The 19179-nt window shown below is 40.1% G+C and overlaps 1 protein-coding gene across 3 annotated transcripts in view; it reads right to left on the bottom strand.

The window, feature by feature from the left end:
• Positions 1–212: 212 nt before the first annotated feature.
• LOC306874363 (rho GTPase-activating protein 7-like) overlaps positions 213–19179 on the bottom strand; it is a 131831-nt gene continuing 112864 nt past the window's right edge. For all 3 annotated transcript variants that reach the window (XM_079424347.1, XM_079424348.1, XM_079424349.1), the window contains 13 exons: positions 16916–16987; positions 15902–15983; positions 15012–15075; positions 11698–13265; positions 10946–11128; positions 10006–10165; positions 8993–9200; positions 7037–7250; positions 6563–6677; positions 3521–3733; positions 2762–2979; positions 2450–2623; positions 213–1770 (listed from right to left, as the gene is read on the bottom strand). In XM_079424347.1, the coding sequence (XP_079280473.1) occupies positions 1674–1770; positions 2450–2623; positions 2762–2979; positions 3521–3733; positions 6563–6677; positions 7037–7250; positions 8993–9200; positions 10006–10165; positions 10946–11128; positions 11698–13265; positions 15012–15075; positions 15902–15983; positions 16916–16987 (3368 nt within the window). In that variant the 3' untranslated portion in view covers positions 213–1673. The remainder of the gene's footprint in view (positions 1771–2449; positions 2624–2761; positions 2980–3520; positions 3734–6562; positions 6678–7036; positions 7251–8992; positions 9201–10005; positions 10166–10945; positions 11129–11697; positions 13266–15011; positions 15076–15901; positions 15984–16915; positions 16988–19179) is intronic.

The following is a 19179-nucleotide window of genomic DNA, read 5'->3' as shown; positions in this document are numbered from 1 at the left end:
TCACTATTAACTAGTTGCTTATTACCGTGCCTATTATTAACCAATGCCTAACCTTAAAAACTAGCTTATTAACTATTAATAAGCAGCAAATTAGGAGTTTGAGGCAAAAGTCGTATAGTTAATGGCGAGAATTGGATCTTAAAATAAAGTGACAAATTTGTTAATTTAATTATGCATGCAAACTGATCGGTTAAAAACCCTAGACAAGGGATGGAAGCCGTTCATGCTGTTTTAATACATTTAATAGTGCATACTGACCACGATTAATCTGTACAGAAATAACATTAATAATAAAAAAGATAAACAACTTTCTCCTTTCTGTAACTTAGTGTAACATTTACAATAAAATAAGATACATACAAAAACACGATATGAGTGATATAAATACAGAGAGGTTTAAATTAACTGTCATTGCCAGGCGTTATTCTCGTTTTGGCAGCATATATTTAATTTACAAACATTTATGATACACTGCCATGGACAGGCACGAAAGTAGCAATAAATCGAGGACCGACAAGCATAAAGCACCTCAATAGGAGTACTGGACTCACGTCAGAAAGAAATCTGTTTGGTGATCGCAGCGCTCCTACTCTGATGATGTGACCGCAGGCCTGGCTATAGTTAAGTGTAAATGCAAGCTTTGTAACTATTTTAGACTTTTACTTCATTTCTGGTTAACACTGACAAACAAACGGATATAATTTCCCCTCATACATTCTCTTCCATCCTCTGACAAAATCGTTGCCTTGATAGCCTCTATAATCAAACTTGAACATCCAACCCAAAATAAAAAGCTTTTCCTGTCCTTTCAGTAGTTGCCCAGGGCTCAAGATGTTAAATGGCTCGAGACCATGGAGCTCAAATGAATTTTATTGGGCTGCAGCACTGATCTCGACTGATCCTCAGGGTGAGTAAACTGTAGCATGTTCTTCTTTGGAGTCCTGTGTTGAATCCTGGGATTACTTTGCTATGTGTAATTGGTCCACATTGTATTGGTCTCAGCTTTGGTTTTGGTGTTGTTGGAACCCTCTGTGTTGTTCAAGTGTCTACATGCACTAGTCTTTTCCTCTATTACACATTTCCTGTCTTCCTTTCAAAGGTGTGCCAGCCACCACCACCTGTCTTGTCTATAGACATACATGTCTGTCCATCCATTCATCCAATGAAAGAACTGTACATAGCTTTGCAGACATTTGCGTAACTATGTAGCAGCGACGCGCACAGAAATAGGTATAAACACTATATTGCAGCGGGTGCCAGTGCATGGAATATGTCTCATTTGTCAATAATACGCACACATACACAAACACACTATACGTAGGCTCACTTCCACAGTCATTCAGAAATACACATACATACTTGCTTCTCAGAAGCAAAACACCTCCCGTTTCATGTAGTCAGCCTATGACATGATCAGTTACAAGGTCAAACGTTGTGACGTCAGTGATGATGATGTCATAGCAGCAGGAATGCCCATTTCCAGTCTTTCAGGCTTGTCATTTGATGGCCATCAAAATGACGAGCTTTGACCAATGCAGCTTGTTGATTTCGGCACAGTGGTCCGTCCGTATCACATAAGGGCTCAGATCGTATGTTAAGGGAGTTAAAAATCATCATCTTCCTCTCTAAAATCAGCGTTTGTCAAGAGGTAAAATGAAACATCAACTGTGTGTTTATTTGTCCATGCAGGTAAAGGAGTCTCGTATCCGCACCACTTCTGCAGCACACAGGTGACCATACAGCTTATTGTACCATTCAGGGCAACGACCCCTAAAATAAAAGAGAAAAATGGCGATGAAGTCATTTGTGTCATTGTATTTAATTAAAATATCTGAATTCAGTATTTACTTTAAAAATAAAATAATTATTTTAGTTTTACAAAATATAATTTTTTATTGTGTAATTAATTTAAAGTATTTATTTTAAATTATAATTAAATATTTAAATATACATACAAACATGATGCAAGTATATATTTAAGAAAAAAGTTTATATTATATTTATATATAATATAAATATACAAATGTATATACATGTAAATTGTATGTATATTGTATTTTCAAAATATATGCTGCATGTACGTATTTATATATATACATAAATAAACACAGTACACACACATATAATGAAAACAAGATCATTTTGGATGCGATTAATCACGATTAATCATTTGACAGCACTAATATATATATATATATATATATATATATATATCTTAGTAATTATTTTTATTTTTAAAGTAAATAAATAAAATAAATATAAATACAAATATGCATATTTTATTAGTAATTATATTAAGTAATTATAGTAAAAATAATTAGTTAATTATTAATTTTACTCTGTACCCCTACCCCTATTAATTGTTTAAATTAAATTCAAACATTAGATAAACATTTAAATATAGAATGCATTTGTTCTGAAGAGATTGAAATTCCCGTGCAACACTTACCTGCAGTCTATTCTTGAAATGTGCGCGAGTCGGCTCTTGTTGGGTCCGCAGGGTTCGATGTAATAGCGAGAGGTCAGAACATTAGCACGGACACCCAGAACCGCTGTACTCTCGTGATCCACTGACACACACACCAAAGCACACACTCCCTTGGGCAAGTCTGTCACCCATGACCTGAAACACAACACAAAAACATTCTTAGGATTTTTATAAACATAAAAAAAAATCTTCCACATTTTCAATTTAAAGTAAAAAAAAATAAAAAATTGAAGAGATTTTAAAACTTTAAGAAGACTGAGTGTTTGTAATCACCTGAGCACCACATGGTCTCTTGGTGGATGGGGCGGCATTGAGTTCTTGACGTACTGATAGACTTCCATGTTATGTTCCAGTGTCTCCACGATTCTGCACTCTAACAGATCCTCGTCCCAGCGTTCCTGTTCCCGTAGAATCCGCTGCAGTATGTCCTCAGCTGAAGCAGGCACGTCCACGCACACTTTCCACTGCCGCAGAGACAACCCATCCTGAACCTAATGAAATAACATAACGCTATGGTCATTAACATGTGGCAGGATATTACTTCATGGTAGGGGTGTCCAATCCTGTTCCTGGAGAGTTTAGCCCCAACCTGCCTCAACACATTTACCTGGAAGTATCCAAGTAATTCTAAAGACCTTAATTAACTTTCAAATGTGTTTAATTATGAGTTGAGCTAAATTCTGTTGAATAGTGGTCTTTCAAGAGCAGGATTGGTGAGCCCTAACTTTATGGCACCATGAAACACTGTCCAAGGACAAGAGAACTGGGCTGAGTGAACACAAGTGTGTTTTGGTTAATGTGAAGTGCTGGAACAACTGACGAACTGATGTCATCGTGGGCTCTAGGCCAAAACAGAGCTGGGAAAAGATACTTTCTCACAAAAAAAAGTGATGTTAGGAACAAAAGACTTTGCTAATTTTCTTGCTTGTGGCTAATGGAAAAGGAAGGAAGAGAGCGTGAGCATGAAATGGAAATATGAGAAACAGAGTCCAAGTGACTTGAATAGGGCATGTATTTATACAGTTTCCTTACCTTTTTATACGCAAGCTCAGCATTTTCAGGAGTTGAGCAGCTGTCGTAACCCTTGAATTTATCCTTGGCTTCTTTAAGCAGGGCATCAATACTATCTTTCAGGAGACTTTGGTAGCTACAAGAACTGCAGTCTTCCACCAAAACCTCCATCCGCATGGGACTCAATCCCTGTTCCACGTAAGAGTTCCTACAGCATGACATTTCCTCTGGGATCTGAAACACAAAAGATACAAATGAAAAATATTTTTTTATGCTGGTTTGGTGCTAGCCAGGCTGGTAGGGCAAAGCAACCGTACTGTTTAAAGGATTAGTTCACCAAAGAATGAAAATTCTGTCATTGATTACTCAACCTCATGTCGTTCCAAACCTTTAAGACCTTCATTCATCTTCAGAACAAAAATTAAGATATTTTAGATGAAATCCAAGAGCTTTCTGACTCTGCAAAGCCAGCTATGCAACTATCACGTTTAAGGCCCAGAAAGTTAGTAACGACGTTGTTAAAATAGTCCATGTGACATCAGTGGTTCAACTGTAATTTTATAGAGCTATGAGAATAAGAGAGATCTTTTTGTTTGCAAAGAAAACCAAAATAACTATTTTATTAAACAGTTATAGTCCATGTGACATCAGTGGTTTAACTGTAATTTTACAAGGCGCAGCACATCTGGGTTCGAAGACTGACTAAACTAAAATCAAGGTTGAACCACTGATGTCACGTGGACTTTCTGAGCCTTGAACGTGGTAGTTGCGTTGCTGTCTATGAAGGGTCAGAAAGCACTTGGATTTCATCAAAAATGTTTGTGTTGCGAAGATGAACGATGGTCTTACAGGTTTGGAACAACATGAGGGTGGTTAATTAATGACAGAATTTAGATTTTTGGGTGAACTATCCCTTTAACCAGCAAATCTAAGGGTACAGTTACATGATAACATTGTACTAATAACAGCTAAATGCCGACCGAATTTTATACGTGATGCACGAGATCAGAAATTCATGTTTATGTAGTTTACACACAGATGTAGTCTTGCATTTTGAAACCCTTCCTGCTGTAGACTTGCTGCTTAAGAAAACAGCATACCAACATCCCATTTAGGGTCCGGCTTACAATAGACAAGATACACAAGCTAGTCTTTTCAGCAGGGACGCATTAGAGAACAAAATTAATTAAAAGCCAATCTCATGACTAGTTCATAACATGCAAATTAACTTCAGCATTAGCTTCCCCTATGGGAGCAACCAACAAAATGAACATGGTAAGCTCAGTATTACATTACAATAATATAATCATGACTTGTCATGTAAGTAGTTTACTAGTTTTGTAAGTCTCAAAATCTTAAATCATGGTGACTTTATACTAATTCTCTTATACTAATTATGTTATAGTGGCAGTCGTGGCCTAATGGATAGAGTGTCGGACTTGTAATGCAAAGGTTGTGGGTTTGAGTCTCAGGTCCGGCAGGGATTGTAGGTGGGGGGAGTGAATAACCAACACTCCCTCCACCCTCAATACCACGACTGAGGTGAGACCCTTGAGCAAGGCACCGAACCCCCCCAACTGCTCCCCGGGTGCCGCAGCATTGGCTGCCCACTGCTCCGGGTGTATGTTCACTACTGTGTGTGCACTTGGATGAGTTAAATGCAGAGCACAAATTCCAAGTATGGGTCACCATACTCGGCCACACACCACTCCCCTTTCCCCTTCAAATCGGAACATTGCATGTTAAAAATGCTTTTGGTGTGAGTGAAATGAATGTGAAGGGAAGAGAAGTGACAAGAGTGATTCATTCCTCACTGGAAGTGGCTCATCCTGTTTGTGTGTCTTGTCCAGTGTTCTGCCCTTATCTACTGTGAGTGCTCTTGTGCGTGTCCTGTCCTGCTCGTTGTCCTTTTTCTGCCTGACTGACGATGTGTATCATGCCAAAGTGCTTGTCCCTTTCCAGCGTTTGTTGAGATAAACTTATCTTCATTCTGCAAAAAGCATTAGTCTGATGGATAGAGCGTGACCAGACCTTCCGCATTAGATTTAGGGGCGGAAGACCTTTAATACAAGATGCTATCTTTCCGTTTCTCATTTTGAATTATTTGCTCTCTATATATAGCCCATTAATAAGAAAATAACTTTTGGTAATAGCTACAGATTGAGTTATTTTCTTATGTTAATGGCTCCAGCCTCCACATAATCTGCTCTAATCGAATCATGGAGTTTATTATGATCTGCTCGGGGAAAGCAGTGGCATATGGCAAGTGTGTAGGTGGACATTACAAAACAATGCTGCTTTGTGGATGATCCAAAATTGAATTTCTGATGTTCAACTTCTGCGGACTTTCATTATTTTACACTTATCCAGTTAAGAGCTTCCTGACCTCTGAATATGTACTACAAGTGAAAGTGAGTGCCTATGAATGTGTATACATCGTAAAATAGTTTGTTCACGACAAACTTGCTGTTAATGTGTGATCAATTTGTGTAAAAAATAAGCAGGAAAATAAGAATGAATGGTGGCGGTGGTGTTCATTTTTTAAATGAATAATAATATATTTAAGGAAATCCAAAGATATCTCTTACCTGCCATTTGTTCTGATAATTATTGTTATATGTACTAGAAAACTAGAATAGCCTTGCTGTATCCATAGAAAACAACACTGCAATCTGTAACCATGGCTGCTAATTCTGGTTCTGTTTTTGTATGTTTATGAGTGATTGTATGGGTAATTAGGAGGGATTGGTCATTGCACAACAACCGCATTAATCTTTAAATAAATTCAGCAGAGGTTCTTGGTAGCTGTTTTGTAACAGATGTGCTGTAGCGTGAGTGTCTGTACATGTTAAATGAGCGTGCAATTGTCTTTGTACTTGAGCTGCGTATGACAGAGAGACACATCTGGTACAGAGTGATAAGACCACTAGTTTGAACACCGTTTTGATAACATTGACGTGTGTGAGAGATGGATGAGAGATTTTGTTTGCTTTTTTCTTAAAACAGAAGTGAATTGTTTGTTTATTTTGGACAGAATGTACTGAAAGGTAAAGTGATGCTCACCAGAAAGAGTTTTCTGCACTCCTGTATCATATGTGCTAAGCCATGTGTGGCTGCCAGGTTCTCATTCAAGTCCCTTTGGTCTGGTTTTCCCAGAGTGTTCTTTCTGTTCATGACCCTGTGGATAAGAATAGCACAGCACATTCAAAGGGATAAATGGATAAAGTAAAACAAAAAAAAATTATGCAAGCACTAATCTAATCTCAGAATTATCAAACTCAAATTTAATGCTACAATTTTTAAGTGCAGCAGGCATTCAAAGCCTTACATAAGTCAACTCTCTCTCTTTTTTTAAACCTATTCTTTCCTAGTTTCCTGTTTTTATGGGGTGGTTATTCAAGCAAGATAGAGTATAATTACATGGTTTAAGGGTTTGAAGTAGCCACATGCCAAATATGATAGCACCTCAAGCACTTTGCAATTAAAATGATGAGCGGATCTATTTGAAGTGTGTTAACACTGCACACGCACACACACCTGGGTGAGGAGCTCTCTCTCCGCAGTGTGTTGAGGTGGAAGAGAGAGGGAGCCAAACACACAGCCAGATTAGTGCAGGTCATCTGGTTCTCGCCCACGCTGGCCGTTACATCACTCAGGAAGCACGTCAAAGTCTGCAGGGCTTCGCGGTTCTCGTCTGGTAACAACAATACAGCGGCCCTCACCGCCTGCAGACGCTGCTCTTTGGGAACATCTGAAACCGACAGAGGTGTTTCATCATTTTACTCCGAACACAATGTATGAGAATTGTATGCAGTGGTACAGATATATGGTGCAGTGATGATACAATGGTACTTTGGAACTAAATGGTTGCCATATTCTGCACTTTAAGCAAAGAATACAATGAAACGTACACAAAAATCATGGTAAACCATGTCTGAAAACATAGTAGTTCTAATGGTATGTATGTATATATATATATATATATATATATATATATATATATATATATATATATATGGATATCCATATAGTATTATATTTTTATTTAATTAAAATTGAATTATTTTATATGCATTTATATATTTTTAATATTATTTTTAATATTTGAATATTTAGATTTTGTATATATATATATATATATATATATATATATATATATTTTTTTTTTTTTTTTAAATCTAAACATATGTTAAAATACAATCCGTACACCCACAACACTATTCTTTTTCATTATATCATTCAGAGAAGGAAGGAAGGGAGTTAGTCCAGATCAGGGAGGGGTGTTTAAACTTCAGAAATCAACAATATACCAAATGGACCGACAGAAGAATTTTTATTTCGAGCATATCTGCAATGTGTTGTAATGTGCCACTGAAGAAAAGCAGCTTTTGAACAGTAAATGATGGATTGATGTGAACTGAAATGTCATGTATGGAATTGTGTGTGTGTGTGTTCATCAGATGATTTCTGTTATTTTCGCCCTTGGGAATGAAAGACCCTGTGTGAGCACAAAACAGGCACACATAAACCCTTGCTTTTCTGTATGGGATGCCGAGGCCTCCCTTGTGGTTGGGGTCAGCTATAGTCTTTGAGATAACATATTTGTGCTGGTTGTTTTCCCTGTAATTTTGGTTGTGGTAACAGACCACTTTAATCAAACCATTTTCCTGAAAGACTGGAGTTATTGTGGAGTTAATGTGAGGTACAAGACATCTTGTCTCTAAAAATATATTCTGGTCTGTTCAAGCAAGAACAATGCACCATAACATACAGTATCAATATAATACCATGTTCTGTTCACTACAAATCGAACAATTGTTGTAAATTTTCGACATATGGCCAACAGAGCTCTTAAATCTATACAGTTTTATTATATACTATATTATATAATATTTTATATCACATTTCTTTAAAACATTGCATGACTAAAGAAAACTGATACATTTAAACTGAAATAAATGCAGCTTCAAACCAAATAAAATTTCATAAGCATGTACCTTGGCAACTTCTACACATTAGTTTATGAACTGTTCACCAAAGTAATTTACGTGTTTGGAGTTGTTTAAGATTTTGATATTTGAGGTGAGCACACACACATATTAGAGAGTGTGTGTGTTGTGAAATAGCTGAGGTAAGGACACACAAGGCCACTTGTGAGATACAACTTGGTGCTGGCACTGATTCACATTCTGATTTATAGGCAATAACGTCATTTGACAGCTATTTCCTAAACTTGTTTAGATTTCTTTACCCTTTCGGAATGATTCACCCATCCAGGAACAAGCATCTACAGTATAGTACAGTCTTTGTGTAGTTGTGAGCTGCCCTCTGGATATGAAATGCCTTGCTCTTTTAATGTGTGTGTGTGTGTGTGTGTTCTGGTTTCAAAAGCCAAGATATTGTTTGTGAGTACATTTTGTACAGGAATTTGTCTGTGCAAGTGTGCGGTCTTCTACAAAACACCTAAAAGGTAAATTCTATGCGTGTTCTTACATTGATATATCTGCAGAAAGGTATCAGACAGTTTGCTGGTAAGCAGAGGCTCTGGAAGGTCTCGGAAATACTGCTTTAGCATGTCAGCCACGTCATAAGCTGATTGGCCCTCGTAGCTGACTCCGCCCCCACCAGTGCCGCATGACTCGTTCATTTGGCGAAGGGCTTGGATACGTGACTTCACCCCTGATTTCCTAAATAGCCCAACCTGGAGAGAAAGATTTAGTATAATAGTAAAAATAGTAAAAACACTTATTATGCCTGAGTATGTTTTGAAGTTGCAGCTCAGTTGCAAAATGTCTTTAATTACAGGCTTTTAAAATGATTTATCATATTTTGACAATTCATTTGCACCGGTAATACATCTATTTAGCTGTCAGTTTGGAAAAGAAAGAGAGAGAATGCAAGTTTTCCAAACACAGGAAAGGCATCTCTAGGAAAACTCCCTACCGCTTCTTACATAACCCAGTTACGAAGACTGGCAAAGTCTAAAAGTCTAATTATTATGTAAATTGCCAAGCAGAGATCTGTCTAGTCCATAGATCACTTGCTTTCTCTTAAACACCCTTGGAATGGAATGTCAACCATGTGGCTAACTTTGGTAATATGTAACTAGTAGATATATGGAACCAGAACATTCAGGCCTTTTGAGGTTATTGTGCTACGTGCAAACTTAGACTTAGAGTGTAGAACTCAAATATGTGGTGATAAAACGACAGATGTCTTGTGCTTAAATATGGCCTTGTTGCATGTAGCAACACAACAGGGACCATGCAACTAAACAGCTGTTCAAACAGGGATCATTTAACTAGGTTATGACCTTGACTAGACAGACATTTTTATTCCTCTTAAAAATTAATTTTTTCTTTGACTAACAAAATCTGATTGTTTTATTTCTATAGGAGATTGAATATACCACTGAACAAGGTATGCTATGACGCATTTTTCTTTTAACTCTGAAGTACACGTTTGGACGTGCATACTCGCTTATGTGCACATTTGTCATCTCTCACCTGGTCGAGGCATTGGCTCCGTAGGTAACGCATGGCTTGCTGAATACTCTGAGGCAGGGGCTGTCCGCTCCTTTGAACTATCACCTGCAGTGGAACGCCAAACACACTCCTGTCCTTATAGTCTCGAACCTTGATCCGCTTCATAAACTTAGGAACAGCCCTGTAAAGCACACAAAATGTATCAATAAATGCAGTGACATTACAAACAGCAAAGTGTTAAAAAGTAGCTACTTTTATTTCTTTACTGTGCAACATTGCATATTACTAATTTAATATCAAGTTATACAGAGCAAATAGACCATACATAACTAGTAAAAACAGTTCTGATATTTTTTTGTAAAACTTGGTTCTAAGTGTTTAGAGGTACACGTTGCTACGTATGAGCATGCGTCAACAGGATGCCGGTTTGTAAGTGCATGAGTGTGTAGATAATTGTGTATTTAATGGGAAAACCTCTAGAAACTGAGAAGCCACTAAAAGTTGTTTCCACCTTTGCAGGCAAAATGATAAACACTGAGAAAACAGACAATGGCTATGAGCAGGAGGAATGAAAGGGAATGAACACGTGTGGACATCTGTGTGGCAGGGTGTTTGTCTTTCCGACTGATGTTGTGTGTGTGTGTGTATCTTGTGCATGTGTGGATATCTCTGAGGTGCCAAATACTGGGCTTGTCACTATCATGATGTTTTCACATATTAAAACCTCTCATTTATTTGTGGTGATGTGCAGGTGGGTGGGTGTGTGTGTGAGTGAGTGAACACTAATAACAGAAACAGGGAATTTATTGGACTGAAAAGCCACAGCTCTGTGATGAGGTGCTCTGACATAACCAACTCCCAGTGGAGAGGTAGGAAGATGGGAAAAGGGGAAAGCAGTAAAGAAAGAAAGAAAGAATGTAAACTTAATTTTGTGTGTTTTCATGTTGGTTTGAGTCCTCACCAGCTGAAGCCATGCTTGTTGGTGGGTGTGTATCTCTCCAATAGAGCAGTAAGTTTGAGCAGGCTGTATTTCTGAAGGAGGTTCATCTGCAAAACTGACTGACATCCAACTTGTAGTACAGTTGATGATAGACTTGGCCTGTGGGAGCTCTGGAAACTTGGCCAGCGCAGTTTCTGCGCTGGTCTGCAACATAAATGTTCATATAAACATTACACCTAACCTAGTTCAAACAATCACAAAATGTTCAAAACATAGACATTACAGACTAATATAAATTAGTGTTTATAAACTGCAAGACATGAACCACACATAATTTATTATGGTAACACTACACACACTCATAAGTACACAGTCCAAACTTGAAAGAATAGGTACCTTGACTTGCACATATTGTGTATACACACATTAACACAAGCTAAGGATAAGCTGCAGATAACAGGGATTAATCAAGGCCTCTATCACCAGGTGGGGGCTGTTAGAATACCTGTGGTACATTCCACTGGGATTCCGTATCCTTCAAGTATCCCATGTTATGTAAGGTGAGCCGTTCTGACATGCTCTCTCACTCCTTCTCAACCTCCCTGCCCCGTAATTCAGCGTGCGTTTTTGGCATAATAGTTTTCCATTAAGTTTTGCCAAAGCTCTAAATTACTACAGGAATGGTTTTGGTAGAACTTAGAGTAAAAAATGTAAGACATCTTTGTTTGAAAGACTACTTAGTGTGTGTGTGTGTGTGTGTGAGAGAGTTTCACCTGTTGGCTCGTGTAAGTGATGCTCCCACACCAGAGTCGCATCTTTCACGTGAGCTGAGTCTCTCATCCCTTTCTGCTAACGGGTTTCCAGTGCTGTCCTGGTCACTGCCGTTCTCTGTCTCTTCTAAGCGGTTCTGCAGTGGGGATGATGGACAAGGAGATGCAGAATCAAGGGCTGAATCTGAATCCCCTTCCTCTTCATCCTCTTCTTCTTCCCCAGTTCCTGTTTCTGACCAGGCATTGACCAGTCGCTGCAGACCACTGACTCGCTCCAAAACGTCCTCAAGTTTTGACTCCTCTTCTCCTTCTGCTTCATCCTCGTCATCTCCTACTTCTGAGAAAGGAACGTTATCATAGACACTCAATCGACTGTCTAGTGAGGCAGCAGAGCCCCTCTGGGGTGGGCGCCGACTTATGTTGTCCCCACCATGAAAGGATCCCCCGTCCGCAAGTGCTTTAGGAAAAGTGCCAGGCTTGTGGCCTTCAGGCAAATAGAAGATGATCACACCTCCTTCCTCTTCTTGACTCTTTTCTTCTTCCATACATCTGTTATCTGAACTCTGACGGTTGCGTCGATTGTTCTCTGCAGTTGAGCTGGGCTCCATCCTCTTACTTTGGGTCTGGTGATTCTGCTTCCCTTCTTGGTCTTCCGAAGGTTGAAACACAACGAAATTAAATGGGTCAAAGCCTTCCAGGTACATCCCACCTCTCTTGGTGGACCCCACTGCTGTGCTGTGACTACGTGCTCTTGAGACTGGACTGGGCGTACTTACAGCACTCCCACTGCTGGCCTCTGATTGGCTACTCCCTGCACTCCCACTACTCATCTGCGTTGAATAGGTTCGGTTTCGGTTTGCATTGTGATCCAGAGTTGCAATGTCCACACAGTTGAGGCGTCGCAGTTTGTCTTCATCAAGACCCTCTTTTGGCACAGGCCCACTGATCTCCAGCCTGCCTTGCCCAGCTACACCCTTCTTTTTGCGCTTGGAGGCTGCATTGCTACTGGTGCGTAACCGCAAGCTTTCCATACGCTTTAAGAAACTCTTTGCTCTTGAACGTGTGCTTTTTTCAGCACCGCTGCTTATCAAGCTTGGTTTTACATCAAATGCAAAGGTGCTGCGGTCCAGGGGTGATGGAAGCCCATCAGACAGGGAGTCTTCATTGGCACCTGATGTTCCAGAGGAGCAAACACTAGCAACTGAGCTCTCCCTGGTCGTGGTGGCTGTGTTAGCATTGGAGATGGTTGTAGCAGGGTTGGATGGTGCAGTGGTACTTAGGGATCCTCCTCGACCTCCACTACCAGCACTGTGCAGAGAGCCCACCTCTGGCTGCTCACTAAGATCTGTTAAGACGCTCTCTGCACTAGCATTAACTCCTTCCTTTAGAAGGGTTCCTCTGGCAAAACGATCATCTGGGGATAGGAAAGGAGTGAAGGAACCAGTGTCTCCAGCTGTGGGGGAGAATACATCCAGGTCCAGTTGGTCCAGGCGAGACCAACGCTTGCTGTCCCTCTGAAAAGTCCAACGGCCACTTATAGCACATGGCTCATCCTCATCAGAGTCTTCACTCTAAAATAATATGAAAGAGTTATAGTAGCAATATTTTTTATATCAAAGCAGCCAAGTGCACTTATGACTCAAATCTTGTAACATTCGAAAAAGTAAAGACAAGTAATGAAAACCTGAATCTGCAACGAAGCATATTTTAGTGTCAAATTGATTTGATTCATTCCCTCACTTCTTGAATCTAGCATTGTGAGGAGAATCAGTTTGCTAACCCCTGATAAAGTGTCATATGCATAAACCAGGGTCCACTAAAGGAAAAAGCTTTTTATTGTGGTTGGCTTAGCCATGTCACAGAACAGTCACGTTCACCATTCCCCCTCTTCGCTTTACTCGGGTTAATCTATCTCCTCCCTGAGGGTGGTAGGGATGGAAGGAAGGGGGTAGTGGACAGAAAATTCCAGGCCAGCTCTCAGGGTTCACACCCCAGCCTGAGAGGGCAGGTCTGGTCCCATCCCCCATCAATGCAGTCACCTTAAGCAAGCCTGGAGAACCACGTCTCCTGTGATGGGACTCCTGGACAAAGGAGTTGGATGGGAGGTGAAAATATTTGAGAGATACTTGTTTGTGCTACAATGCCAGATCTCTATCACCAATTATAGCTGTAGAGTTCACAGCCTGTTAAAATAGATTTAAATAATTATATAATTTACTAAAGAGATGGGAGGGAGTTAAAGTAATTCTAGAATATAGAACTGGTTCACAATTTTACACTCCCAGCTGAGTTAGTTGATATCAGTTTAGCTGTAGAATGGACTTATGGTCCTGGATCCCTGACAAATCAGTAAAAGCAAAACTAGTCGGCTGGTTAACAGGGGGTCGTGGGATCCAGAAGTGTCTCCTTCTCGGTTCATAATAATGGAGGCGACGAAAGTCCGTAAAACGTGGGTTGTTATTTTATAGCCCCTGAGGGAAGCCTTTGATCATACGGAACGAAGACCTAGTGTGTAAAGTTTCTTCACTACCCACCAGAAAATCCGCTATTAATTCAAAAAGACTGTTTTCACTTTAAAATAAGCTTTATGGGCAGGAAGACAAGGAACAGAGGAGGACCCTACAGAGGCCACCTGAACAGATCAATGCATTCCAGGGATGGTTTCTGCTTGTATGTTTGAAAAGGGCAGATCACTTCCTCAAGTCATCTCCTGACCTCTACCTTTGACTCCATCAACACAAGATGACACTAAAGGCTTTCTTAACAGGACGCACACTTGACAAGGCTGCCATTGTTCAGACTTATAAGTTTTAAGAGTAGAAAAAGAAGCTGCAGTCAGACATGATGGTTATCTTCCTAAGCTCCCTGTTGTGATTACATAGTTGGATTGTTTGTTGTTGCATTCTCGACCTGCATGTAGTTTGAGTCATTGCTTTGGGGCAGTCTTAGACTATACATGCTCTTTCTTAAACCACACTGACAGAGTGACCAACAACAGACCGGCAGAGTGTGCATTCTCTTCCTTTTATGGTATGGAGGGGGGTTTTAGGATGTGTATGGTGAGAAAAACATGACAAACAGGAGTAAAGAAAATCAGAAGAATGGGAGCTAACCAAGCCCTTTATTTGGACATAAAAGCCATTCTGCACTGCCCCTGGGCCTTGAAAATAAGAAAACAAGACCTTCCTTCTAATTATCCGAAACAGAAAGTAAACATGAGTTACACACAATTAAGATCTTTGACTGGACAAAAGAATGCAAGAGGGTAGCAAGTGAAATGATTTAGTAAAATAAAGAAAAAGGGACAAGACACTTACTCTTTTTCTTTGAGGGGTGATCTCTAATCTCATAAGAGCACACTTGTTTAGGGTGTTCAGTCTCCTGCAATACACACACATACAGATAAATGAGTGAAACAGTGACAGTCGTTTTTCAAGCAGATACTTTGAAAAGAACCATGGGGTCGCAAACAAAGGCTAAATCCAGTCATTAGCCTACAAACAGACTTTGCCAGAGTCAAAACCTTGGACAGAGACAGATAGGGAGGAGTGGGGCGGAGAGGGGATAAGCAAGAGATAGAGATACAGACTGAGATAGATGGAGACATAAAGAGATGAGAAGAGGATGAGAGAGGTGGGCGCCAAGCCCGATAATGAGCTGCTGAGGGATAAACTTTAGATTAAGGAGGAAGACAGACGGACAGGGAATAAAAAAGGAAGAATAGAAAAAAAGGATGTGGAAATCTGGGGTGGCGACAACAAAAGAGATGGAAAGCTTATCCCAGAAGCCACCTGGTTGGTGTCATGTGACCCTGAGTTAGGGGGAATGTGTGTTTGTCTGCATCAGGGGGGCTGGCACCAGAAAATGGCCTCCAAATGACTGTGAGCTCCAGCTGGTCTCTGATGGAACCTTCTCTGAGTGAAGACACTGAGTCCTTCACTTTCTCTTTTTTTCTTTAAATTATTCTAAGAAAATGAGTCTGAACTGAATATGATCAAAATCAGCTAATTATAAAAGCCTGGCAATGCAAGAAAACTGTTTAAATCAGAATGTTTTCTTTGGTCTTAATATCAAATCATCAGACACACATAATTGTAATATGGTTTTAGCGGTTCTGCTGCTATACTTTGATAATAAAATATATAACTGTACCTGTAAATTAGCTAAATTTGACAAATCTTCATTTGAGTAAATATGAGAGCCTCACCTGCACAAGGCTTCTATGGCATCTTGATCCAAGAAGTCATGATCTCTGGTAACTGAGGAAATCTCAATCGGGAACTGACCATCTGAGTAAAGAGAGGACAGAATTGAACTGAAAATAAATTTAATACAAACGGAGACCCAATAAACAGGTTGAAGTGTATTATGTGTGGAAGGGGACTGTTGGCAGCAAGTGGAATGTGTGCCTGCCCTCTACCATGCACACACACTCACACACACACACACACAAACCTCCCCTCCTCCAGTGTTGAAAAGGTAGAGGAAGTTCGTCTTAGCCAGCCAAACAAACACAGCTGCAATACTGCAGCGCTCAACAGTGGGAGGTGTGTGTGTAGGAAGGAGGTGTTGGAGTCACAATAGGCAGTCAGCAACCCGTAGAGTACACAGACTGTCTTTATTAACTGAGTCTTTAATAACTCAAATGCACATAATAATAATATTTTTTTTTTTTTGGGGGGGGGGGGGGGGGGGGGGGTTCTATTCTATTAAATTTTCAAGGCCAAACAACTTCACAAATAGTGTGTACGTGTGTCTGTACCAGTGAGCAAGGGATAGCATTATTATTTTATTGACGTCCTGAATACCTTTACCATACTGTACTGGCTCTCTCTTATCTTTAGTGGGGCAATCATGACAGGCTGGTCACACAACTCAGATTTCTGAAACTGATAACACACCCCTTTTACATGGCACACCGGCAGGAGTCAGGAGGTCAAAAGTGTATAATATTGGACACTTGAGGTGTAGTATTATCTGATATATGATTATGTGTGATTTGTATATAACAGCTAATTTTCATATATAAAAAGATAATGTCACCACCACCTAATCATTAACACACCTTAGGTGCTGCTTAATAATACGACTGAAGGCGAGGAGAGAGACAGATTGAGAGATAGTAAAAGTGAGACAATACATTTGTTAAGGCACTAATGGCCACTGAAACTCAATGTTCTTCAGTCACGAAGTGGTGATGTTGGGATCGCAAGTGTCCTACCTTCATAAAGCTGAGCATACTGTGGAAAACCTGCAGCCCTCAGCCATGTACACGCCTCCTTCGCCTCAATTTCTGTAAGAAAGAGACAGATTGATTGAAATTTATGACAACATTAAACAGAAACCAAAAAAAAAAAAACTAATGCGAAGCATTCATAACCAAATCTTTGAGTGGAAACACTCAACCTTCTTAGTTCCCTTCTGAGTGCTGGTTATCCTGACTCTTCAACATGGCGCTATAGTGTAATGTTTGAGACAGCAGTGCTAAGTGGCCATCCAACGCAGTCAGAACTGTTGTTGGGGTGGTGGAGAGGTACCATATCCCTGTCCATTATCTTTGAATGGCCCTTTAGATGGCACATGCCAAATGGCAAACACCATTGAAGGCATCTTGACTCCTTCTAGAGGTCCACATGTTGTTTCACACAGAACACTGTTAGAATTAGGAGTTTAACTGTGATTCTGTCACTTAAGATGCAGTCTCTGACTAGCAACACTTGTTCTGTGTATTTGTATTTGAAAATGTATTTGAAAACTTATATGAAGCCAAGGTGAGGTATAAAATTACAAAACCAGAGTATTTTAAAAGCTCTTCAACAGTCCCAGCAAATTAATATGCCATGTGTTTTGTTTATTGAACTCTGTGATGGTGAACAGGCAGATAAGGATCTCAAAGATTGCTGAACTGAACTCAAGCAGGCATGACGCAGGAACTGGCAAGTTACTGAGATCGCAATCATTCCTGATATCCATTGTGCCCTTAAGCGAGGCACTTAACCTCAGGTTGCTCCAGGGGGACTATTCCGTTGTTTAAGGCCCTTTTAATAAAAAGCATCTAAAGTCTTTTGGATTTGTGTTCAAGTGCTACAGAGACCCCATTAGCGCCCTCTAAAGGTGTAATACAGCTGATGCGGCTCTCCAATGGCACTGCTATGGTCTATCACAAGCAGAATCTACACAATTACAGCTCACAATAGGTAGTAATCAGCAGAGAGGGACCTCTCGCTTTTCTCAACGGCTAATTGCGCACATTCCCGACTCCTAAAATTCCAATTATTCTAATTGCAATGATTGCGATGATGCCTTGCACAACTGAAAGGCCACCTGTGATAGGTTCCCCATCACTTCAACAGAAAGAAAAGGAGGCCGGGGATTAGGAAGGGCCAATTGAAAGAGACGTGAGAGAAAGACATGCATAAAAAGACTTTGCCCAGAGGAAAGGACGCAGACTCTGTCTCTACTAGCAGAGATACGTGACTCCCCACTCGAACAAGCGTGAGAGTGACGGCACACATGACGACAACAAAGGCACGCGATAAGGGAGGTCCTCTGCTGGTGGAAAGAGAAGAAGAAAGCTGGATAGGAACATGTTTTGACAGCAAGAACAGCAATGCAAAAATAACAGAAGCAATCTGACTGAACTGCACACATGCAACTGTATCTCACATCCATCTCAAGAATCCACATGCACGTGATGGGATTCCTTTCAAGCGAATAACATAATTTTGCCTGAAAGCACTTTTTAGGAGTTCATGAACTTTGAGGAATGTCCTACATTTAAAATAATGACACACTTTTCTGGAATGGTCTGTAATGAGCGTTGTGGCTTCCTGTGTGAGTGTGCGTGTATAGATTGTGTGTGTATGTTTGCAGTGGCTAGGCATCACTGAAGACCATCCAGCTGCAAGAATGTATGTATTTAAATGTAAATGATGGAGAGACACACAAACACACACAGGCTCCACGGCAGTGTCTCACCGACTGGCTTTTCCTTTCATTGGCAAGGCCCCCCCCACCAGATTACAATGGGCTGCTATCACATAGGTGCCTGGCTGACACCAATTGTAAGTAAGCCTTTCTAACCAGAGATGGCATCTCAAAAATCAGACGTCTGTGATTACTAGGGTCTTTTCTTAGGAGAAGTGTCTAAGACAGCGTCTCCCAACCATTTTCCTAGTGGCACCTCCAATACTATACATTTCTGAACTCTTCCTAATCAAACACACTTGAATCAACTCATTAGCTCATTAATACATATTCCAGGACCTGAAAAGGATGGGTCAGAAAGGAGAAACATCCAAAATGTGTAATCTTAGGGTGTCTTCAAGAATGGGTTCTAAGAAATGTTTTGAGACCTCTTTTCTATGGGTAAATTTATAAGATGTAAACTCAAGGATACGGATACTCAAGGATACATTCATCAAAGCTATACACTCAAACATGCTCTTTATGAAGATAGATAAGTATAAACACACTTGAACAGTT

Source organism: Barbus barbus (assembly GCF_936440315.1).
Source record: "Barbus barbus genome assembly, chromosome: 8".
In the NCBI taxonomy this organism is placed as follows: Eukaryota; Metazoa; Chordata; class Actinopteri; order Cypriniformes; family Cyprinidae; genus Barbus; species Barbus barbus.
This window is presented reverse-complemented; position numbering and strand designations above follow the sequence as displayed.